Source organism: Nothoprocta perdicaria, unplaced genomic scaffold (assembly GCF_003342845.1).
Source record: "Nothoprocta perdicaria isolate Ctin4 unplaced genomic scaffold, notPer1 scaffold_22, whole genome shotgun sequence".
Classification (NCBI taxonomy): Eukaryota; Metazoa; Chordata; class Aves; order Tinamiformes; family Tinamidae; genus Nothoprocta; species Nothoprocta perdicaria.
The window spans coordinates 4574883-4598094 of NW_020455415.1; the positions used below are offsets into that span (position 1 = coordinate 4574883).

At 64.4% G+C, this 23212-nt stretch overlaps 2 protein-coding genes across 4 annotated transcripts in view; one reads left to right on the plus strand and one right to left on the minus strand.

Moving 5' to 3' along the window:
- Positions 1-732: 732 nt before the first annotated feature.
- On the plus strand, positions 733-19183 carry LOC112947114 (diacylglycerol kinase delta-like). Of its 3 annotated transcripts, none has more exons than XM_026039128.1 (29): positions 733-962; positions 6011-6121; positions 6335-6415; positions 6689-6793; positions 7165-7297; positions 7514-7620; positions 7945-8070; positions 8426-8528; positions 10788-10950; positions 11047-11155; positions 11388-11527; positions 11707-11788; positions 12297-12388; positions 12601-12700; positions 12835-13075; positions 13237-13338; positions 13435-13534; positions 14129-14236; positions 14869-14965; positions 15064-15171; positions 15322-15435; positions 15705-15839; positions 16117-16283; positions 16548-16665; positions 16745-16831; positions 16931-17047; positions 17156-17267; positions 17989-18119; positions 18726-19183. In XM_026039128.1, the coding sequence occupies exons 1-29, from the start codon at positions 765-767 to the stop codon at positions 18798-18800; spliced, it is 3462 nt and encodes a 1153-aa protein (XP_025894913.1). In that variant the 5' UTR covers positions 733-764; the 3' UTR covers positions 18801-19183. The 3 variants fall into 3 exon arrangements, with proteins under 3 accessions (XP_025894913.1, XP_025894914.1, XP_025894912.1); XM_026039129.1 differs by having other exon boundaries at positions 17992-18119; XM_026039127.1 differs by having other exon boundaries at positions 16745-17047.
- Positions 19184-19563: 380 nt separating this feature from the next.
- The window catches only part of CCNB3 (cyclin B3), an 8024-nt gene continuing 4375 nt past the window's right edge, over positions 19564-23212 (minus strand). Inside the window, exons 2-11 of the mRNA XM_026039038.1 lie at positions 23042-23125; positions 22845-22957; positions 22441-22522; positions 21968-22066; positions 21708-21800; positions 21266-21403; positions 20610-20765; positions 20233-20382; positions 19829-19959; positions 19564-19687 (exon numbers count right to left, since the gene is read on the minus strand). Of these exons, the coding sequence (XP_025894823.1) occupies positions 19618-19687; positions 19829-19959; positions 20233-20382; positions 20610-20765; positions 21266-21403; positions 21708-21800; positions 21968-22066; positions 22441-22522; positions 22845-22957; positions 23042-23125 (1116 nt within the window). The 3' untranslated portion in view covers positions 19564-19617. The remainder of the gene's footprint in view (positions 19688-19828; positions 19960-20232; positions 20383-20609; positions 20766-21265; positions 21404-21707; positions 21801-21967; positions 22067-22440; positions 22523-22844; positions 22958-23041; positions 23126-23212) is intronic.

Genomic DNA, 23212 nt, shown 5'->3' on the forward strand with positions numbered 1-23212 from the left:
CCCGCCCCATATTTGCCCCTTTTTTCCCCCCTCGCGGCGTGGGTTCCGCGGAGAGCGGGGGCCGAGCTGCGCTATGGGGCTGCGGCTGCCGAGCCCCCCCCTCTCCTGCCTCCTCCCGACCCCAGTCCGCTGGCTGTCCCCCCCTCTTCCCGCCGCCACCTGCTCGGGACCCCCCGCTGCGGGGCCGCTTCCCTCCCCCCCGCTCCTTGGCGCAGATGCTCCCGTCACTTCCCGGCCGCTGGAGCAAGATGCGGCGCGAGAAGGTGGCTGCTGCTTTCCATGGAGAAAACAACYCCCCTGCTCCCCCCGCTGCACTCCCCCTGCTATGGACACAAGCCCCCTGAGAAGTGGCCCGGCCACCGGGGAAGGGCAGGGGGGAAGGAGGTCCGAGGTGGCCCCAAGGCTGGAGGACCAGGGGGCTCTAAGGCCAGGKCACGGAGTGGCTGCAGTGCCACCCGCAGCGCAGAGCAGGGCTCGCAGTGGGGACAATGTGTGGCCACCTGGTGCACAGGGAGGGGAGGGCGAGGAAGGAGTTTGGATACCAAAAAAAAAAAAAAGGAAAGGGAGGGAAAAGTTGGCGTGGGAGCCACCCCGAGCGCAGCGTTCCTGGGTGAGGAGGCGCCGCCTCCCCCGGTTCCCAGGCACGTGCCGCCCTGCTGGCTGCGTCCCCCGTTTTGGGGCTCTGCCTCCAGCATCACATGTCCTTGTCCCCCCCAAGGCTGTCACCAGGCACGGCAGAGCCCTGAGTGGAGCCAGGTGGGAAGATGGCCGAGAAACTGGTGTCCGGAGACCTGTTCCTGAGGAAGACCCGAGACTCTGTGTCCTCCTTGGACTCGGATAAGCTGGCACCCATCTCACCTGAGGCAGCAGGAGAGGAGTCATCCGACAGCGAGGGCGAGCAGGAGGACAGTTCCCACAAGCTCATCCGCAAGGTGTCCACGTCGGGGCAGATGAGGAGCAAGGTCAGCGGCGTGCCGGCTCTAGGCGGGGGGCACGGGGTCCTGCAGGGGCCCCCGAGCTCATGGGCTGCCTTCATGCAGCCCTGGGGTGGAAATTGTGGGGACATGTTTGCTTATTGCTTGCAGCCCAGGAAAACCCGTTGCAGGGCTGGGACAGAGCCAGGAGGGCACCGAGCCCTGGTAGTGAGGCCGTGCATCTTGGTGAGGGTTTGGGCACAGTGCTGGAAACCCGCTGGTCCCAGGGGACTTGCAAAATTATGTGGTGCCAGCTCTGCTGGACAAGTGAGCACAACAAAATGGCCAGGCGCCTTCTGTGAAGGGCCTGGCAGGCTGTTATTTTGGGGCTGCACAAGTGAGGTGACGATGAGGATGGAGAGGTGAGAAGAGTGGCTAGCCGCGGTGGCTCGCAAGGTGCCTGCGTCGGCATGTGGGTCTGGGCCGATGCAGGGAACAAATGGGTACCAGGCTCTCAGTGAAATGAAGGGCAGGGGGGCTTCTGAAGCCACCTGGGGGCTGCCCGGAGCCTGGAGCTGGTGGCACGAGGGAAGCGTGTCTGTGATGTTCCATGTTAGCCACAGCCTGAGGGGTGGCACCTACCCAAGGCGGCTGYTGTCACCCCTGCTGCCCCGTCCCGTGCCCGTCGGTTACTCCCGCGATGTGGGCTGAGCTGGAGCACGGCCTGAGATCAGGACCGTGGACCTACTCGGCTGGCTGGGTGTCCCCAGGGGTGCAGTGGAGGCTTCGGGCAGGGTGGGCAGCGAGGGCTGGTGTGGGGCCAGGGCCAGCCTGAGCTCAGCTCCTCTCGCTCTGGCCCCACATGGCACTGCTGTGCTGAGCCCGGCGTGCTGGCACGGAGGGCCAAGGGGCACTTTGCTGAATGTGCACAAGTCACACACTCCAGGCTGGAGACGTTTCCCAGCAAGGCAGCGGCAGGCACTCCTGCGGAGTCCTGCCAGGGTCTCTGCACAAGGGATGTGCCTCGGTTTCCCCATCTCCACGCTGGGATGGGCACCTCCTTGGCCTCCTCCCAGCTCTGTCTGCCAGGTGGGTGCTGGCAGCTGTGCTGGGGTGCAGGCACTGTCAGAGGTGCAAGGTGAGATGGTAGAAGGACCCGGGCTGGGACAGGCAGTGTTGGGTGCGTGAGGGCCTGCCCTAGCATGGGGATGGTGTGTGAAGAGCGGGGATCCGCACGGGACACGGTGTCCGCATGGGGCACCGCGTCCCCCGGCTCCCTCTGCTCCAGGGCTGAGGCAGCAGCGCCAGCGGGTGCAGCTGCGGCGGAGGCTGCGGCGGAGCCAGGCCGGCCGGCCCGCGCGGCGGCGATTATCCATGCAGGAGGCGATGCCGGCGGCGGCGCGCGGCCGGGGAGGCGGGCAGCGCGGCGCAGGGGTGGGCGGCGGGGCTCACGGCTCCGGGGAGGCACTGCCGGGGTGGGACGCGCACGGCATCCGTGGGCGGCTGCGTTGGGGCCGCGCTGGCAGAGGCGGGATGCTGCAGGGGGCTGCCGTGGGGCCTGGAGAGCAAGGAGGGCAACACGGGTTGTCCTGGTCCCCACTGTGTCCCGACGGAGCTGGCGCTTCCCCGCGGGCCCTGCTCACCGGTGCCCTCGGCCGCCCCCCCATCCCTCCCTGCATCTCCCTGCCGAGCGTCGCTCCCCGCTGCTGCCGCCTCTCCCCTGCTCTGGCTTTGCCTGCTCCGCGCTGCCGTGGCCGTGGTGCCGCGCAGGCCATGGAGATATTGTGCCCAGGCCGGCAGCGCGTGCTGCGGCACGGTACCCGTCGTGGTGCAGGCTGAGCAGAGGCGGGGAGTGGGCAGCGACGGGGAGCGGGCAGCGAGGCGGGCGGCTGCAGGAGGCCACAGGGACGGCTCTGGGAAGGGTCCCGGGGTGGCTGGGGTTGGGGACCCTCACCGTRTGCGTGGCCGTGACTGACTCTGGCCAGGCATTGGGTGCATGGAGAATGCCGGGCGCTGCCATGGGGGACACCAGGCCAGGCCACTGGGAGAGCTGAGCGGGCAGGGCTGGCTCCTTGCCCTGGGAAAAGCGAAGTGAGGCGGCACCCGTGGGGCCAAGCCCGGAAACCTCCTTCCTAAAGCAGCAAGGCAGCCGTGACCCATCTCCGTTGCTCTGATCCCGGCTCGCTTGGGCCGGAGAAGAGCTCCATAGGACTGGCCTCACTCTTCATGGGCAGCACGTGCCCCAYTGATGTGTCCACCACAGGCTCCTAATTAAATCTGGGGGGGACCCCATGATGAGCTGGCCCAGCATCCTGCCCCCAGCACCCAGTGCCGGGCAGTGACACGGGCCCGTCCGGGCTCGCGTTCCTTCATCAGGGCTCGCGAGCTGTCRCCTGGGGTGCAAAGATAGCCCGGTGACACCAGCCGGATGCGTGTGCGGTTGCTCGAACGCGCTGCCCTCTCGCCGCTCACATTTTCCATTATGTAAGAAGCGCGAGCCGCGAGGCGCGGGGCCGGGAGGAGCAGCGGCGGGCGCCCGGCGCTCGCGCCCCGCTGCGTCGTGGGCGTCTCTCCTGCAGCAGGGGCTCACATCCAGCCTGGGGAGTGCAGCTGGCGACAGGGAAGCGGCTCCGGGCTGTCACCGCCGGAGGCCACACTGCAAGGGGGGCAAAGGGGAAGTTCCTGGGAGCGGAGCCGCCGCTTGCCTCCTTCCCGGAGTCGCCGTTAAGCCGTTAGCCCATGTGGGTGCCTTGCAGTCCGTGGTCTGGGTGGTGTCTTGGGGACACGGTGCCGCCCCGGCGCGCGGTTCCGGAAGCGCTGAGCCGTATCGCAGGCACCCAAGGGCCATAGGGTTTCCAGYGCCTCGGGCTGTGGTCCCCCACTCATGGGACCCGTGCGGTTGGCTGGAGGGATCCAACCTGTCCGAATCCCAGCACGTGTCCAGAGCAGGCTGGCAGATCTGGAGTAGGGCGAGCTGGGGACRATGCTTGCACCATGCAGGTTGGTGCATTGCCTGGTGCTTGGGCTCCTCTCCTCCTGTCTTCCTCCTGGGGCTGGGCAGGAGCATCCCCTGTGCTGGGACCCAGCGCRGGGCCGTGAGCTCTCCCTGCTGGTGCTCTCCTTGCAGCGCCCTGCGGATCAGCCTTGTTCTCTGAGTCCTGGGCACGGCCGCAGCCGGGGGCGCAGGGATTTGATCTTGGGCATGCCGTCCTTCAGGGGTGTGAGCATCCCGTGATGCACGGCTGGCAAAGTGTGGCTTGGGAGGGATGGGGACTGTCCCCATCCCTGGATGGATGAGGGCTTCAAGGTGCGTGGCACTGGGAGCTGTGCGCGCGGGGCGAGGGGCGGCGGGAGCAGCGTCCCGCGCCGCTGCGTGCTGGAGCACTGCGGTCCTGGCGGGCGCTCTGCAGGGCAGCTGCAGCCGCGGGGCAGCACAGAGGGGCGGCGAGAGCCCCGCCGGCAGCAGCCAGCGGAGCGCCCCTCGCCGGGGACGCGGCACCGCCGGGGTTGGCCGCCCCCGCGCCCGGGGACGCGCTCCGGAAAGCAGAGCTATTTATAGGAAGCGGGGCAGGCGAGCAACGGCCGTGCCGCCCGTGTGCGCCGGGCACAGCCCCCGCGGCCCCGTGCCCGCCGTGCAGCAGCCCCCGAGCGCCCGCTGGGCCGCTCCGCACGGCTGGCGCGGGGAGGCCCTGCCGCAGCCACGTGCGCGCAGGAGGCTCCCGCGCTTCCCTGGCCCTTGGAAAGCGCTTTGCCTTTGCATGCTCCGTGTCTTGGTCTGCACGCGGGCTGCTCCGCGGCTGCAATCCCGCGGCCAAGCTGCGGCCGGGCTGCCCGAGCCTGGTGCAGTGCTGCTGTCCCTGTCCCTGGGGCTGGCACCGTGGCGAGCCAGCAGAGCAGGCATGGGGAAAGCGCCCAGCGCGAGTCCGTAGCGTGGCACCCTGGAACCGCAGCTCCCCCGTGGCGCCCAGCGGCAGCTCGCCGTTAAACACCCATTTAATTGTGTGCCGGGACCTGCTACCGCTGCTGCCGTGCTGGCTAATTGCTGCAGAGCAGCGGAGCGGGGCTGCCGGCAGCGTGCAATGAAGATGCAATCAAAGATTAGGCAGTGCCAGCGCATCCCTGCCACCCTGCTCAGTGGCGGCTCATGGCCGCGTTGCAAGTGCTAATTAATTGAGCCGTGTAAACACTGCTGCGAGGAGGGTAAATATTGGCAGGTGCTGGGAGGGAAGAGCAGTGCCGGGACTGCAGGCTGGGCACTGCGGAGCCACAAGCACCACGAGGTGCCACTGGTCCAGGAGTGCCCTTGCTCTGCATGTTGGTCCCCACGGCAGTGTTGTCCTCTACTGGGGAGAGCAGTGCTGGCCTCCCTGCGCTGCTCTGCTCTCCCCTGCACACCCAGGTTGCTGCAGTAGCTCGATGCCACTTTGGGTGCTGCCTCTGGGGCCAGGGAGGAGGAAGCCGGGCAGAGACGGGCAAGAAGTGGCGCTTTTGCATTACTGAAAAGCTCCCGGCACCCGTTCTGGTCATGCCTGGCAGTGCCCCCTCAAAGCACCAGCTCCGGGAGTGGGTTGCAAGTGCCCAGCATCCTGGCTGCGGTCAGTGCTGGAGGACTGTGAGAGCAGAGAACTGATGTCCAAGGTGCAGCCATCAGGCAACGGATGTCCTTGCTGTCACTAGTCAGCACTGGTGGCACCCATGGGGACGTGGCGCAGCCCTGCTCCTGAGGGTGCTGGGGCTCTGTGCAGGCAGAGGTACCAGAGAGCACCCGTGCAGGGCACCCAGGGGTGGGCACCCCCGCCAAGCGGCGGGGTGAAGGCTGGGGGTGCTGGGCAGCCCCCTGCGCGCAGCCTGTGCTGGATTTATGGCCCCTCTTGTGTTTCTTGTGCTGGGCATGACGCCAAATCCGGCATCCCTGGACAGCCTGTGCCACACACAGGCAGCACAGTGTGATCACCCAAATGTCCTACCCGAGCCCTGTGCCCTGCTTTGCTCCTCGCCTCAGGACCGCAGGGGATGGCATCGCTTGGAGGGTCTTGGTCGGGGCTGGGGGCTCCCAGGCGCTGCAGCAGCTCAGCGCTTCGGTGCTCTCTGTGCAGAAAAGCGTCAAGGAGGGGCTGTTGCTGAAGCAGACGAGCTCCTTCCAGAGGTGGAAGCGGCGCTACTTCAAGCTGCGGGGCAGGACGCTCTATTACGCCAAGGACTCCAAGGTAGGCTGGAYACCGGCCGCCCAGGAGGCGCAAGGACATGGGCACAAGGAGGCTGCGGCTGCCCCTGGCCTTGTAGCCTGGTCTCCATGGGCAGCTCTGGGGCTGTCTCTGCCCCAGTGCCATGGGGAGGAAGACTGCTGCCCCTCAGTTTGTGCTGTGGAACATGGGGCTGCCCGCGAGGCTGAGCGCGGGGCTCCCGTTCCTCCCCTGCAGTCCCTGATCTTCGATGAGGTGGACCTGTCTGACGCCAGCGTGGCGGAGACCAGCACCAAGAACATCAACAACAGCTTCACGGTGAGGCTGGCGCGGGGCGCGYGCCGCGGCGCCTGCCCTGCTGTCCCAGCCCTGTGGCCATGGGCACGGAGCTGTGGCACGTGGGCAGTCCCCAGGGGGTGACAGGCCCCCATCTCCTGCGCTGCCAGGGCGGGCAAGGAAGCTGGAGGTGGCAAGAGCCGCGGGATGTTGGCGCGGGACAGCTCTGCACCGTGGGATTTGCCGGGGGGCTGTGCAGGGGCCGGGCTCCTCGGGGGCGCTTTGCAAGGGGGCACGGGGCTGTGGCTTTTCCAGGTGATCACGCCTTTTCGGAAGCTCATCCTGTGTGCAGAGAACCGCAAGGAGATGGAAGACTGGATCGGTGCCCTGAAGTCTGTGCAGAAGTGGGAAATCCACGAGGTGAAGGAGCCCGCGAGCACGAGGATGGCTGTGCTGGTGACGGATGATCCGTGGTGACGGGCAGGACCAGGCCATGTGGCCACAGTGCCTGGGCAGATGGCCCCCAGGAACTGATGCACCACGTGAGGGTGGACTCCACCAGCATGTCCCCCGCTCCCATGCTGGGGCTTGGACATCCTTCCCCCAGGGAGATGAGATGGGAATGGGCTTGGGGGCATCTGGTGGAGCAGAAACAGGGCTAATCCCACCCAGTTCTGGCCAGTCCTTAGGGAGTCATGGGGCGTTTACAAGAGGTGTTTGCATGGGGCTGGGGTGGGGTTTTAGCAGGGCCGGGACCACAGGCCTTACGGACCAGGGCTGTGTCCCCGCAGGCCACGCAGTTCAACATGGAGCACTTCTCGGGCATGCACAACTGGTACGCCTGCTCCCACGCCAGGCCCACCTTCTGCAACGTGTGCCGCGAGGCCCTCTCCGGGGTCACCTCCCACGGCCTCTCCTGTGAAGGTAGGTGCCACTGGGTCCCTTCTGGGGACTGGGACCAGTGCAGGGCTGCACCCCTCCAACGCAGGGGGATGAAGGCTCACCTAGATGGGGATCAAGCAGGGTGATGTCCATGGCCAGCTTTGCTTGGATGGAGGTGTTTCCTGGCCCCGGGATTGGGGCCGGGGATGCACATCCCCCAGGGGACCATCCCTGCCCCTCACCCACTCTTCCCCCCAGTCTGCAAGTTCAAGGCCCACAAGCGGTGCGCGGTGAGAGCCACCAACAACTGCAAGTGGACAACCCTGGCCTCCATCGGCACGGACATCATCGAGGATGAGGACGGGGTAAGCAGCTCCGCTCTGCGCAGGGGGCTCGTCTGTCCTGGCATGACAGAACAGCCAGTGCTGGAGCACCTGGCAGAAGTGGCCTTTGGTGGGGAATGGGGAGCTGAATGGGGAGCAGGGACAGTGCTGACACCCTGGTGTCCCTTGCCCTGCAAGGGGCTGGACAGGCATGGGTGAGAGGAAGCACGACGTCTTCTAGGACTGGTTTGCTGGCCAAAGCTATGAGCATCCCTTGCATTCCTGTCCCCATTGCCGGCGTCACTGGTCCTCGGGCACGCGAGGAGCTGGCCTGGGACGTTGGTGGCCAGCTGCCCTTCTTCACAGGTGGCCATGCCCCACCAGTGGCTGGAGGGGAACCTGCCCGTGAGCGCGCGCTGCGCCGTGTGCGACCGGACCTGCGGGAGCGTCCGGCGGCTGCAGGACTGGCGGTGTCTCTGGTGCAAGGCCATCGTAAGGACTGACCCTGGCAGAGCCTCTCAGCCTGGTGGGCTGGTTGGGGTCCCCGTCTGAGGCCACTGGACTCTCCTGAGCTGTTGGCCAAGTGAGGACTTGGCTTTGGGAAGGATGGCCCCAGTATGAGCTGTGCATCAGGCAGCCAAAGAGCCAGGGACAAGATTGGGTCTGCCCTTCTCCTCCCAGCCCCGGCACTCCTTGGTCCCCACAAAACCAGTTGCTAAAACATCAGTGCTCCCTCTGGCCACATCTCTGGGGAAACTGAGGCTCGGTGGGGAGCGCTCAGCAAGGCCGGGGTTGCACTGGGTCCGCTGGCCTCCGCCGCGGCTCAGCCCGTGTCCCTCTGCCCCAGGTCCACAGCGCCTGCAAGGAGCTCTTTGGGAAGAGATGCCCCCTGGGGCAGTACAAAGTTTCCATCATCCCACCAACCGCCTTGAACAGCATCGATTCAGACGGTGAGTCCCAGAGCGGGCAGTGACCGGTCTGTTACATGGGGGACAGGCTCCTCTCCCTGCTTGGGACAGGGTCTCTCGAGGCCTTTGAGCTCCAGCTCATGCTCAGCAGACYTTGACTGGGCTCTCGCGCTCTGCGCCCGCTTTCCTGCACGGCACCAGCAGCACCGTGCTCAGTAGGTTCAAGAGTCAACGTCCCAGAGCCTTGGCTGCTTGCTGCGGTGTGCTCTGGCGCAGGGCTGCAGCAGTGCCCTGCTTTGGGTGGCACTTCTTCCCCAGCTATTGCCTTGGTGGCTGCTGCCCCGGCTGCCCTCTCAGCAGCCCTGGTCACGCTCCATGACAGCTTGAACTTGGCTCCCACTCACCTGCACCTGCTGGGGRGTTGAGATGCCACGTCCTTGCTTGCTCCTCTCCATCCTCTGGACTCTGCCGCTCACCCCCTCGCAGAGCAAAGCCTTGCTCGGGTTGTATCTCCATTCCCAAATGATGATGGCAGCAGGAGGTGTTGGCAGGAGAAGCGCTTTCTCTGCCCCAGTCTCCTGGCGGTGGAGGGAAGCAGTACCTGGCCCATGGAGACTCCCTCCCCCTTCTCCCTCCTCGTCTCCGGAGGGTCCAGCTGGCCTCCGCTGAGCAAAATCTGTTCTTCTCCTCCAGACAGTTCTTTCCTCGTTCTTTAATGATTTTCGCCGCTTCCCTCAGCCGGTGGCTCATCTGCTTCTCGTTACTCATCGGGATGCTGTCAGGGCAACCAACACGCGGCAGCTTTTCTGTCCTAAGAGCCGTGTCTGCTTGGGGATGGCCCCCCTGGGCATTGGGGGTGCCCCCCCTGCAGCCCCGTGGCAGCCGGTCGGCGGTGCCCGCGATGCCCCGGAGTCCGGCCGGGCTCCCCGCCACGGCGCTCGCCCTGCTCCTGCTCCTGCTCCTGCTCCTGCTCCTGCTCCCTGCTGCGGTTTCTCCCCCGCTCTACATGTGCGCTTGGCAGCCGGCTCTTCCGCTCGCAGCCCACACACTGACTCAGCAGCCCCCGGTGTTTTTGCTCTCAGATCCGCTCCGCTTGTTCCCGGGCAGCAGCAGCAGCAGCGAGCGGGCAATGCCCGGGCACCAGCCGGCCCCGCGGCAGCCCGGGAGCTCCCTCCCCGTGCTGTGGCTGTCCCAGGGCCCCTGCGGGCTCCGGGCACGGGGGCTGAGCACAGCAGGGCTGCGGGGTCCCGCGGGAGGAGCCCGGGGAGGGCAGCGCCGCAGCAAGCGGCCGTGCAGCGGCCAGCCGGGTGGGATGTGCCTGGATTACCAAGCGCCCGCCCGGTCCCTGCACGGGAGCAGCGGTGACAGCAGGGCAGCCCGGCCGGGCCGCCGGAGCTGTGGGTGGATGCGGCAGCAGCGGGAGTGTCCCCAAGCCAGGGCAGCTGCCAGCGCGTCCCGGGGCACCGGGACGGGATGTGCCGCGGGCGGCCGCCGGCTCCAGGCCAGCGATCAATTCTCCTCTGCATCGGGCACATTTCATCCCCCGTCTAATTTCTCTGAGAGCAGCGTGGTGGCTGCCAAGCCGCCCTCGGCCTCTGCGTCATTCCCCTCTGCCCTGCCAGCGCGAGCGGGTGGGAGAGCTGGGGGGCTGCTCCTCAGCGGGTACCCGTGGTGGTGCCACCCTGGGTTGCAGAGCATGCCCTGCTGTGGAGGATGTTGAATAGGTTGGTCCCAGTTGGGTTGCTGGTGCCAGGAGGGGTTTTCCATCCTGTGCTTCTCACCTCCGGAGCAACAGCCCAAGCCCTGGTTTAAGCCAGTGACTTGCTTAGCTCCTCGCTCCATCACTGCCTTTGTGGGCACAAACTTAGCTCTGCCCTTGGGCCTGTCTGACATAGCCTTGACTCTTCCCCTCTCCCTATTCCCATCCCTTTTCCCATCCCCATCCCCATTCCTTTCTTCATCACCCCCTCCTTCCCCTCGCCGTCTGTATGCTTATTCCCATTCCTTTCCCCATACCATTATCATCCATTTCCTTCCCCATCCCTATTCCCAACTCCAAGCCAAGTCCCATCCATTGCCATCTCTCAGCTCACTCCTTCCTCCTCTCTCCATTCCCTGAGCATCCTGGTTGCCGTTTCCTCAGCTATGTCTGGATCCCAGCAGCCCTCGTTTTCAGCTTAGCACAGTCCAGGTGTCTGCATGGCCCCTGGTCTCCTAAGCTGTTTCCTCTAATGTCCTTGGGGACAGAGGAGCCAGGGTTAGGGACACTGCTTGGGGCTCATGTATGTGGACTCGCCGCAGGTTTCTGGAAGGCCACCTGCCCGTCGTCCTGCTCCAGCCCTCTCCTGGCCTTCGTCAACTCCAAAAGTGGGGACAACCAAGGCGTCAAGTTCCTGCGCAAGTTCAAGCAGTTCCTCAACCCGGCCCAAGTCTTTGACCTCATGAACGGGGGCCCACACCTGGGGTAAGCGCTGGGCTTGGTGGGTGGATCACATCGGCATGGGCCTCATGCGAGATGATGATGCAGCCCCTCAGCCTCCTCTCTTGTGCCCTCGGCCAGGCTGCGGCTCTTCCAGAAGTTTTCCACCTTCCGCATCCTGGTGTGTGGAGGAGACGGCAGCGTGGGCTGGGTCCTCTCCGAAATTGATGCCCTCGGCCTGCACAAACAAGTGAGCGCAAGTGCGGCCGCGTGGTGTCACCTGGGTGAGCTGGCGAGACCCCAGCAAGGACAGGGTGATGGGTCTGTCCCCCTTAGCATGCCAGGGTGCACGGATGGGTTGGGGTGCAAGAGATAGGGACGTGGACCTTACCTGCAGAGCTGGGGGTGTTGCAGGTGGTTGCTACCACCGCCTGGCTGGGTGTCCCCAGCTTGCTCAGAGCACCCTGGGCCTTCCTCTGCAGTGCCAGCTGGGGGTGCTGCCCCTGGGCACCGGCAACGACCTGGCACGGGTGCTGGGCTGGGGCAGCCTGTGCGACGACGACACGCAGCTGCTGCAGATCCTGGAGAAGCTCGAAAGGGCCACCACAAAGATGCTGGACCGGTGAGCGCGACGGGAGGCGCCGGGGCTGGGGCAGGAGCTCACTGCTTGGCACCGCCACCTCCCGTGTCTCTCGGTCACCCCTTACTCTGGTGGTCCTGCACGTCCCAGGGCTGTGCCTGCCGTGCACAGGGGCGCCCGGGCTGGGTGGGTGGCAGCGAGTGTCTGTCTGTGCTCGGCAGCTGGAGCGTGCTGACCTACGAGGCGCCCAAGCAGTCTCCCCCGGCTGTGAAGGAGGAGGAGGAYGGGGACTCCAACATCCAGGTAGGCCGCTCTGCTGGCACGGGGGGCTCTGAGGGGGGCAAGGCTGGTGCCCGTCCGAGCCGTGGGCTGAGACTGGCAGTGGGTTCCAATACGTGCAAGGGAAGGTGCAGTCCCCAGAGAGGCCGTGCTCGGGTCCCTAGGAAGTGAGGCTGCAGAGGGGCTGACAGCTGGTGAGCATAGTGCAATGAGTCTGGCAAGTCTCAGCGCAACACGCACAGAACCACTGGGATGTGTTTTGGCACCTGCCAAGGGGTAGGCTAGCTGGGAGACATGGGGCTGATCTGCAAAGCTGGAGCTCAGGGGGCTCTTTATGACTTCTATGTACTCCTCCACCTTCCCTGTGCCTCAGTTTCCCTCCTGGTGTGTTGGAGCGTCCCCTCTGCCTGGAGGGTTCGGGCTGAGGAGGGCTGCTGCTCAGCCCTGCTCCGGGGTGCCCTGGGCTCGTCTCCACCATGGATGGGGCTCCGCTCAGGCAGCCCAGCCCCAGCTGTGCCCCCTGTTCCCCCAGGCCCAGATCTCCCACTACGCCGACTCCGTTGCCTTCCACTTGGCCAAGATCCTGGAGTCCGACAAGCACTCGGTGGTGATCTCGTCTGCAAAGTAAGGGACGCGCTGGGGACAGGGCTGCGGGTGTCACCCCTGCCCCAGGATCCCAGGATCACATTAACACCCCGCTGAGGATGCCTGTGCCGGGATAGTGCTGGTGCTGCCCTGCTGGTGCAAGGGAGGCTCGTCCTGGGGTCCCACCGGGATGGCACCCATGCCCAGCAGGCGCTGTGCCCCTGCCACCACCCCGACCCTCTCCCTGGCAGGTTCCTGTGCGGCACCGTGAATGACTTTGTAGCCGAGGTTGGCCGGGCTTACAAGAGATCCACTGAGAACAAGCAGGAGGCCGAGCTGATGGCACGGAAGGTGGGCTGGGGACAGCTGGGGGTGGGCCTGCATGCTGGGGTCATGGAGAGCCCAGCTAGCCCCATGCCATGGCACATGGGCACCCATGCAAGAGCCCCGTGCGGGCCCCGGTGCAAGCGCTGCTTGCCCTGCAGTGCGCCATGCTCAACGAGAAGCTGGACTCGCTGGTGCGGGAGCTCAACGAGGAGGCCCAGGCCATCACCGTCCCCGAGGGACCGCTGCCGGCCCCGCCGGGCGACACCAAGGAGCGGGACAAAGAGAGCGGCTTCCACCCCAGCCCCGTGCCCCGCATCTTCAAATCCAAGGAGCAGCTCATGCTGCGGGCCAACAGCCTCAAGAAAGCCCTGCGGCAGATCATCGAGCAAGCGGAGAAAGGTGCGGGCCCCGAGCGGGGCAGAGGCGCCCTGCCCGGTGCTGGTGCTGGCAATGAGCCCGTCCTGGGTGCCTGCGCCGGCACAGCGCCCGGGCACAGCATGGCAGGCACCCGGGAGGGAGCCTTGCTGCGGCACGTGCTGACGCCCGGGGTCTCCACCCAGCTGTGGACGAGCAGAACAAGCAGACCCAAGCCTACTGCGGCACCGCGGGGCCCGCCAAGAAGGACAGCTTGGAGGAGTGCAACAAGGAGGCGGAGAGGCTCAGTAAGCGRGGCTGGGGACACCGGGGGGCTGAGCTTTGGCATGTGGGTGCTCCAGGAGGTCAGCCAAGAGCCCCTATATTAACTGCCTCTTTTCCAGGTTCCCGGCGGGAGACGGTGACTTCTGCCACCTCCTCCATCCTCCTCGACAGGCCCGACACCTTCGGCACCTTGCAGTTCCCCGAAGACCCCAGYGCCCTGTGAGTCAGAGGCTGGGCCCTCCGCGGGGCTCCCGAGGCACTGGCTGCCCACATGTGCCCATGGGGCGATGGGGAGCCCAAGGGGGCAGCCCCACGGCTGTGAGGCTTCCCCGTGGGTCCCACTGCCTCTGAGAGCAGCACTGCCCGCGGGCACCCTCCGTGTCCCCCACGCCGAGCCCTGCCTGGCATCGCCTCGGTGCCACCACCCCGGGGACACGCGCGCCAGCACGTGCAGTGCTTCCCACGGGCAAACTCCCAGGCAGCCTCTCTGCCAGGCTGACGTTAGCRGAGATGCTGAAGCTGATGTACATCTGAAGTTCGGAGTGTGTGGTTCCCTCCAGGCAGGTCCTGGGTGGGAGTCCCAGTGTGGGGATCAAACTGGCCCCAGCTACAGCTGCTCCATCCCTGGTGTCTTGGGTTGAGCCTCTCCACGGCTGGTCCTGGCAGYCCTTTCCTGGTCCATGCCAAGCGCCCACCCCTTGCTCGCACTGCAACCCTGGCTATTTTTATTCTGCTCCTATTTCCCAGTTCCACCCCGGCAATCGCCTGTGCGTGGCTCTCTCCCAACCTGCCTTCCCTGTCTGCTGCTTTCAGCCAATTTTCTGAGAAATGTGTCATGAATAACTACTTTGGCATCGGCCTGGATGCGAAGATTTCCTTGGAGTTCAACAACAAGCGGGATGAGCATCCCAAGAAATGCAGGTGGGCTGAGCCCCCGGCAATTCCCTGTGCAGCTTGGTCTCCTCCTGGTTACCTGTCTTGGGGGCTCCCAAACCAGGAGGGACTTTCTGGATAGTGGGAATCTGGAGGTCAGAGCTGTTACGCTGGTGCACAAGCCCCTTTGGGTGCAGCTGGTGGCCAGCTCACCCTGGCAAGGGGTGGGATTGCTGTGAGGCTCCTGCTGCAGACGGTCTGGGGTAAACCCTGCGTGGGTCCAAGTGTGTGCTGGTGTCAGGAGGTGCTCGGTGAGTTTTGCTTGCTGGGCACCTGCGTGGGCGAGATCCTGTCTGTCTTGAGGGAAGTCTTCAGCATGCTCCTGGGGCCAAGCACTGCATTCTGCATCTCCTCGGAGGTGCCAAGCAGCAACCTGTCTCAAAAGAGGGGAAACTGAGGCACAGAGCARGAATTGGGCAACAGAGCCAGCTCTGAGCTCGTGTGCACACCAAGCCCCCGAGCTTGTCTTTGGGAACCTGAGCGGTAGAGGCTGCTGGTCCCTGGCTGCAAAGGGGACAGGGACCCTGGGTGAGGCTGTACTGGAGCTGCCGAGCAGGGTTGGGATCGAGGGTTGGGGTTGGGCTGCTGCCCTGCTCACCCGGCCCCTTCTGCCCCTGCAGCAGCCGCACCAAGAACATGATGTGGTACGGGGTGCTGGGCACCAAGGAGCTCCTGCAGCGCACCTACAAGAACCTGGAGCAGCGGGTGCAGCTGGAGGTAGSGGCGCGAGGGCAGCTGTGCCCCGGCGAGCGGGACCGCAGGGGGCTGCGCGGGCAGCGGGGCTGGTCTCCTCCTGCCTCGGCCTTCTCTTCCAGTGCGACGGGGTGCCCATCTCCCTGCCCAGCCTGCAGGGCATCGCTGTCCTTAACATCCCCAGTTATGCTGGAGGCATCAACTTCTGGGGAGGCACCAAGGAGGATAACGTGAGTGTGAGCGCTGTGGGGTGGATAGGAGGGCCTGGGGTGCCCTTCCTGTGTTCCCGGAGATCCTGTGGTCTGGAGGGAGGGGATGGGTTCCCCAAAAGCTTGGGCTGATCCCAGCTTGGGGGTCTCAGTTGTGCTGGCCCCCTGCAGAACTTCGGGGCCCCGTCCTTTGACGACAAGAAGCTGGAGGTGGTGGCCGTCTTTGGCAGCATCCAGATGGCTGTGTCGCGGGTCATCAATCTTCAGCACCACCGCATAGCACAGGTAGGGGCCAGCGGGGCCRAGCGGGGACAAGGACACTTTGGACACAAGTGGGCAGGAATGAGACACCACGTGGTGCCAGAGCGCTCCGGGACACCTCAGCTTCAATATATCTGAGGTCCTTGGAGGTGGCATGGGCTTCTGCTGGGCACATGAAGGTTACAGGTGGTGGCAGGGCACATTCAGCCTCAGTCTGGATACTGAACCAAGCAGAAGCTTGCAGCGGGCACTGCCAGCCTGGCGATGCCAGCCCTGGGCTGTCTGCCCCGCAGTGCCGCATGGTGAAGATCACTATCCGGGGCGACGAGGGGGTCCCAGTGCAAGTAGATGGAGAAGCCTGGATCCAACCCCCGGGAGTCATCAAGATCCAGCACAAGAACCGAGCCCAGATGCTGACAAGAGATCGGGTGAGCTTTGCCTCCAGCCTGTCCATGGGCCACGTCCGGGTTGGGTCTGGAGCAGATGCCCGCGGGACAGCCAGAAAAAGCTCTTCCTTGCCTTGACCCTCCTTGCCGTACAGAGGTTGGCACCGTGTCCCCTCAGCACCGTCCTGCTCTGCCCCAAGGGCACCTGCACCCTGGGGACAGGAGCAGCAGGCTGAGGGCTGGTGTCCCGGTGAAACTCGKCTCTGCCAGGACAAGGGCCAGCCTAAGAGGCACCCTGAGAGCCTCCCTCTGCCCCCAGGCCTTCGAGAGCACCCTCAAGTCCTGGGAGGACAAGCAGAAAGGCGAGAGCTACCGCGCGGCCGCGCGGCCCCGGCTCAGCTCCCAGCAGTCCATGGAGTACCTGACGGACGAGGAGATGGGCCTCCTGCTGCAGCTCTCGCAGGTCGCCGAGACCCTCATTGCCAGGTGGGGCAGCGGGCACGGGGCAGCGATGATGGACGCTCGGCTGCAGGGGAGCACRAGGGAGGGATGCCCGGGCTGGGGGAACAGGGACACTTGGCTGCAGCGCTGCGTTCCTCGGTGTCCCACCACATCGCTCTGCCCTGGATCCCATGGGTGGCTGAGCCAGGGTCTCCTGCCCCGCTCRCATGCTGTGGGAGAGGAGGGGACACCCAGGTCCTCCCGGCAGCCACGGGCTGTCTGCCCAGCGCGTCCCTGCCGCTCCCGCAGGATCCACGAGGCCGCCAAGGCGCACCGGGCCATGGAGCAGGAGCTGGCGCACGCCGTCAACACGAGCTCGCTGGCGCTCAGCGAGGCCCTGTCCAGCCGGGCGGCCGGCAGCCCCGAGGTGAGCGCGGCAGCGGGGCTGGGGCGGCCGCCGGGCGCACGGTCCCGCGCTCAGCCCTCGCGCCGCCGCCGTCCCGCAGCTCCTCAGCAGGAACGCGGCCGTGGAGGTGGCGCTGAGCATCAAGGCGCTGTACACRGAGACGCGGGCGTTCCTGGAGGGCAAGGCGGTGAGTGCGGCCTCRGACGGCACCCCCAGCCCCGTGGCGGAGGAGGGCGCGGGGCCGTGGGCGCGCGGCGGCGCTGGGGACGGTGCCTGTGCCCCGCAGCTGGACTCGCCGCAGGAGGAGGAGGCGCTGAGCGGGCCCCTGGGYGCGCTCGGCCACGAGCTGCAGAGGCTGCTCGACGTCCACTGGCTGGCGCCCATCGCCCACCCCGCTGAGGAGGTGGGTGGCACGGCACGGCCTCAGCCCTGGAGGCCACCTTGGGTGGGTGGTAGAGGTGCTGTCATCTCCCGCTTCCTCTCCACTGTGTTCCATCCCTCCTTCTTGCAGGAAAACGTGGGGACGGCCAACAAAGGCAGCTTTAAGCTTCGCCTCAACATCCCCAAGCCCAGGAAAGATAAAGACAAAGCGTCCAAGCAGAAATCCAACAGCGGCCTCCCAGGTAAAGGGGGTCTTGCCCCAGGSTGGGAGAAGGGAGCTTGAAGTGCCCTGGCCCTCAGTCCTGTATTGAGGGTTGAGGCACTGACTCCCYGGAGGAGACCTAGACAGTAGGCTCAGACCTACCCTAGACCTGCCCTGGAGGGCTGGCTCAGAGCAGGGAGCCTGAGAACCCTTGAGCCCTCCGTGAGGATGAAGGGTCAGCAAGATGTCCAGACCCCACCAACCAAAGGGAGAGCAGTTGCAGCACTAGCAGGGGAGAAGGTCCTAACCTTGCTGTTCCAGTCCCTGCATTACCCMCCACGGGGCAGCACAAGGAGGGTGGCAGAGCCCCCAGCTGCGCAGGGCTGCCACAGAAGCACCTTTGTCACAGGCAGCCCCTTATAGTGCTGAAKTCTTCCCCTATCCCAGCACCATAACTCCACCACCTCCATCCTCATGGGAAGGAGTTGGGTTCTGGGAAAGCTCAGCCCAGTCCTGCAGCTCAGTGCCTGCACTGGGGCTGGGGTCTTCATGGATGGAGAGAAATGCAGCAAATAAATCTGGTTTGCAAGAAAACCATGGAGAAGAGCAAGCTCATCTCCAGGCTGAGGTGCCTGGGACTTCAGGCCCAGCCAGAGTGGGGCTGGAAGGTGCTGCCCGCTGCTGCCTGCCTGGCCTTGGCCCGCCACGTGCCACTGCCGGCACCAGGGCTCTCCTGAGATCCGGGCTTTCCTCCCTGCCAGCAGACAAGTGGAGCTCTGAGGAGGTGGCAGCTTGGCTGGAGACGCTTGGTTTGGGGGAGTACAGAGACATTTTTGTGCGTCATGACATCCAGGGCTCTGAGTTGATCCTGCTGGAGAGGAGAGACTTGAAGGTATGAGATTCCCTTGTCCATTCCCATGGATTCCCAGCCTGGGTAGCACCAGTGCCCCAGCTCTCTCCTTTTCCTCTACCTCCTTCAGCTGGGCTTAGGCAGGGAATGGCAGGGCCAGGCARGTACTTACCCTGCTTCCCACGAGGAAGTGTTGCAGGGCAACCCTGGCAGGGCCGGTGCCAGCTGGCATGTGAGCAGGGGTTGGAAGCGGGGAAGAGGGCATTGCTTTGGGAGCCCTGCCTTGCAAAATACTGCAGAGAGAGATGCTTGCACAGGGGATGGGGGGATAGCAGTGTGCCCTCACTGCATGCAGAGATGCTTACAAGGGGGTAAGAGGAAGCCCCTCCAGTTTGGGGCAGGACTAAGGGCTGGGGGTGAGCCCTGTCCTTGAACAGGAAGGTGGGTGCAAGGGGAGGAAGGGCCTCCTGGAGAGGTGCTTACAGGCAGGCCAGGAGGCTCCTGGTCACCATAGGGCTTGGCTGCACTCTGGCCAGGAGAGCAAGGACAGCAGCTGCTCTCTGCCCCTCCATTTCACCGCAGGCAGAGGAGAGCTTAGCCAAGGGCTCATGCTACAAGAGAGTCAAGTGCCATTTCTCTTCGCTGCAGGACCTGGGGATCACCAAAGTGGGCCACATGAAGAGAATCCTCCAGGCCATCAAGGAGCTCAGCAGCATGCCCTAAACCAAGGGCCCAGCGTGGCAGCTGAGCCCGTGCCCTGGATCCCTGTCCCAGGACCTCTAGCCCCTCGGGACTGGTGCCCAGGGGCTGGGTGCCAGAAGAGGGGAGCCCAGATCCCCTGTGTGCCCCTTGTGTGCGGAGCCCCCCTGCTTGCCTTGCTTTGTCTGTTTGTTCCCCAGTGCCCCCGGAGCTGCTGCTTCTCCCACAGCCTGTGGGGCTGAAGACACTAATGTGGAGATATGGTGCGGTAGGCGATGCTGGCCCACGCGTGGGTCACTACAGGAACCAGAGGGCCTGGGCCACTGTGTACCGGTCCAAGCTGGGGCCAAAGCAAAGAGCCCTTGCCTCCCCGATGTGGGTATTTAAGCTGTGTAAATACTTGGAGAAGAGATATTTATTGCTGGTGCTTGCATCGTGTCATTGCTTCAGGGGGATRGAGCAGGGTAGGGAGGGACCTTGGCCATTCCAGCCCTCACCCCTCATCTTCCTGCTCTCCCTCCTTCCTCCCTGCTGCCCCCATAGGTGACCAAACCTGCACTCCCCTTCTGCCCYGATAGAAGGAGGGGAAGCACAGCTCGAGAGGATCAATAGAGCCTCTACCCTTGTGCCCTGTCCAGTCCCTACCACGGTCAGCCCTGTTCCAGGAGCCACTACCAGCCCAGAGGACAYGTACAAAATATTTTATTGACAGATCTACATTTTTTCCCCCCTCCCTCCAACCCACCCCCTCACATGTAGTTAAAACAATTGCATTTTCTATATACACTGCTCCTGGGCCAGAGAGCACCTAGCTATTTACAGTCTATGTACAGAGTCAGGGCTAGCTCCTTAGTATCTCCTCCAGCTTCAGCATGTCCATGGGGGTGGTCTTGGCAACCTCAAAGAAGACCCTGAAAGGAGCCACAGTGTCTTAAGAGCTCAGCCCCAGTCCTGCCACCCCAGTGCCATCTGTCACAGTGCCTGCACTCCTGGTGGCACCCAGGGCAGTCCCACAGAGAAAGCAGGCTCAGGGCAGGGCCCCTGACACTCACCTGTGTGAGTACTTGGTGTGCACAGCCTTCAGCTTGTCGTGGGGTTGATAGGTGAATAGGAAGTTCAACCTCTTCACGAGGGGATGCAGGTCCTTGGAGCAGTACCCGCTGTAATACTCCAGTGTGGGGGTCTGCAGAGAGAGAGYGGGTGAGCAAGGGCTTCCCTTCTAAGGCACAACTATCACCTTCTCCCCCGGCCCGAGCTCCAGCCCCACAAAAGCCTCAGGGGAGGTCTCCCTTCTCCTGGACAGGCCCCCCATGCACCAGCTGCAGCACAGAGCCCAGTGCCAGCTGAACCAGCATCACCCCRGCACCCAGGCCCACCCCAAGGCCATATCTGTGCCCAGGGGCAGAGGTGTGTACCCAGGAGGGTGCCAGGGCACCGCAAGCCATGTGGCACTGACCCAGCCTCCGAGGTTCCTCATGGTGAGCGCCAGGAGCAGGCAGCTGGCGGCCAGCTTGGAGGGGCTCTCGCGGGCGTAGTCGTACTCCTGCAGCGTCATCTCGCAGAAGAAACGGGCCAGCGTCAACGTCTCCATGTTGGCACGGGCACACTGCAGCCAGGCAGGCAAGGAAAGGCTCAGCACCCTGAGCAACAGCTCCTGGCCTCTGGAGCTGTTGAGCACGGTGCTGCCCGACCTCTGCGCCAGCGGGCAGAAGGGACACGGTACTTGCCTAGTGGATGCCATGGGGCACAAGTGTTCCCTACTGATAGGGAGGCAGAGGATGGGACAAAACACCCTAATGTCCCMACACCAGCTCATTTTCCTGCTGGACCCACCTTGGCAAAGCGCCGCAGGAACCGGTAGGGGATGGGGATGTTGATATCGAACTTGAGGGTGCGGAGGATGCTCATCTCCATGGCAATGAGCTCTTCCCGCTTGTAGGCATCGTCACAGATGTACAGGAAGTCATCCACGCACGGGGGGCACCGCTCCTGTCGGGCACAACCTGCTTGGTACCCTAGCAGGAACTCATCCTGGCAATGCTCAGGAGATCCTATCACTTGCAAAAGAGGTGCCAAACCTCATGGTTTGCAAGTCCCACAAAGGGCTGCCCTGCTAGGTCCTGAAAGGACCACTGCAATGTTCAGTGGGTCCCATGCAAAGAGGCAACATCATGCTGCCTGTAACGGCTCCAACCCTTTCACTCCACAGCCAAGCTGATCCCCAACCAGCTTTAGCTCCTAGTCCTGCTTGTGCAGGATGAACCCAGGTGTCCTGGTGGTCCCTGTGGTGCGGAGGGAAGACCTAGGCCASCTGTAGGCAGCATCCAGGCCACCTGGCCCAGGAAGAGGTTGCAAATTGTCAGATAAGCCACACTAGCATCCCTCATTAGCACTTCAGTCATCACCTATAAAAYTCACAGCTGTGGAGGGCTAGAGAAACACAGCCCCTTCTGCCCCTAGCACTTGGATGRAGCACACTGCAGAGTCACCTCGAATTTGGAGGCAATGAGGATGGCTGTAGAGCCGATGAGCTGCAGCTTGTCCCTCATGCTCACCACCTCCACCAGGTAGTGGTCCACCAGCTTCACTGCCAAGTACAGCGTCTCATGGCTCAGCTCAAAGTTCTCCTGCAAAGATGCAAGCAATAGAAAAAATCCACATGAGGGCCACAGTACCCCCATCCCKCTGCTCCAGCCTGGTTGCTGGATGCCCCATAAGGGTCACACTGGGGCTCAAAGAGCCAGGTTGGGGGCAGGGTCCTGAGGGATTGTCCTTAGCCTGCTGTGGTGGGGGAACAAGTCGGCTCTGCCCTGGGAATATTCACGGGAGCCTCCATCTAAGCAATGAGGCTCYATATGCCAAATGCCCTGAACCTTGCCCAGGGGAAGGGACTGCTCTGAAGGGCTGTGGCCCGTCCCCATGTTCACATACCTGCACTTCCACCATCCAGTCCACCAGGATGGCCCGCATGTCCCCGCTGATGTCCGGCTGCTTCTCCATGTAGTTGGGGAGCACAAACTTCTCCTGTCAAGGCAGGACGTGTTAGAGACTTGCTGGACACCCTGTAGCCCAAGATGAGGCAGAATGGCAAGGGCCCTGCTGCTGCTGGGTGCTCAGAGCCTCTTTCTGCTCCCCGAGGGTGGCAGCCTGGCCAGGGCTCAGCCCCGGCTGCCAGTGCACCCAGCACCCACCTCTCTCTCCCGCATGTAGTCGAAGATCTCCTTGGCGTACTCGGCACTGGCGTAGGGGTCACCCAGCTGCTCCTGGTCGATGTTCTCCACRACCGGGGCCTGGAAGGAGGTCCCCAGGCATCAGTGAGAGGCAGCTGCTGTGGCCAGCTGTGTCGGGGGAGGCTGGCATGACCCTGCAGGGTGCCTGGGGGTCACCCCTTCAGGGCCAAGCAGCTGTACCTATAGCAGCCCTCCCTTGCCCTGCAGCCCCCACCCTGCTCGTTTCCCCACAAGAGACCTTTGAAGGAAGGTGGAGGGAGGTTATTTCCCCAGCTCCTGTAACACTGGACACATGTGCGAGGTTCAAAGCACCTCCTGGTGTCCCAGTGCCCCTGGCAAGAGGCACAGGCCTGTGTCACCAGCAAGAGCAAGACGAGAGCAGCAGCCAGGCTGTGCTCCAGGCTCCCTGCCCTCTCCTTGGGCAGCCGCGGTACCTGCACGGGCTCAGGCTCCTCGGGCACAGGAACCTTCGGGGGCTCTGCAGGAGACTCCGTYGGCGGAGTTTTTCTCAAAGACCTGAGCAGGACAAGAGCACAAGCCATGACTGGGAGCAGGCCCATTTCTCCCAGCTCCAAGGGCTCTTCCAGCCCCTTATTGTCTCTTCAGTTAAGCTCTCAACAGCTTCTCAATCAACCCCCAGACCCCGGTATCCGCTGTGCGCAGCTCCTGGCCCTCCACATCCACGTGCAGGGGACAGAGCCACAAGTCCACAGCGCAGCCCCCTCCCGCTGCAGGGCCCAGAGCTCCAGCCCCCAGCCCCCAGCCCTTCCCCGCGCCCCACGGGGCTGTACCAGGCGCCTCCTCCACCCTCCCGAGCCCGTCTCACCTGGCTACTCACTTTTTCTGGTTGATCTCATTGTTCTTGGCGACGTCGAGGGYGACGGGGGCCTTCTTGCGCGTCCCGCCTTTGGACGGCTCCTTCTTCCCCACCACCGCCTGGGTCACAGGAGCCTGTAGGGACCGGGCACGGGCAGAAACAGAGGTTACAGAGGGCTGCGAGGCGCCGGGCACCGCGGGGCCGAGGGCAGCACTCACGTTGGTGATGTCCCCGAAGGCCGACCGCTTCTTGGGCCCTCCCTGCGGCGAGGAGGGCGAGCGCTTGGCCTGGCAGCTCTCCTCCTGCAACGGGGAGCGTGAGGGGCGGCCGGGGCACCCCGGGGCCCCGCGGGCCGCGCCGCGCGGACCCACCTGCTCGGCGGCGGGGCC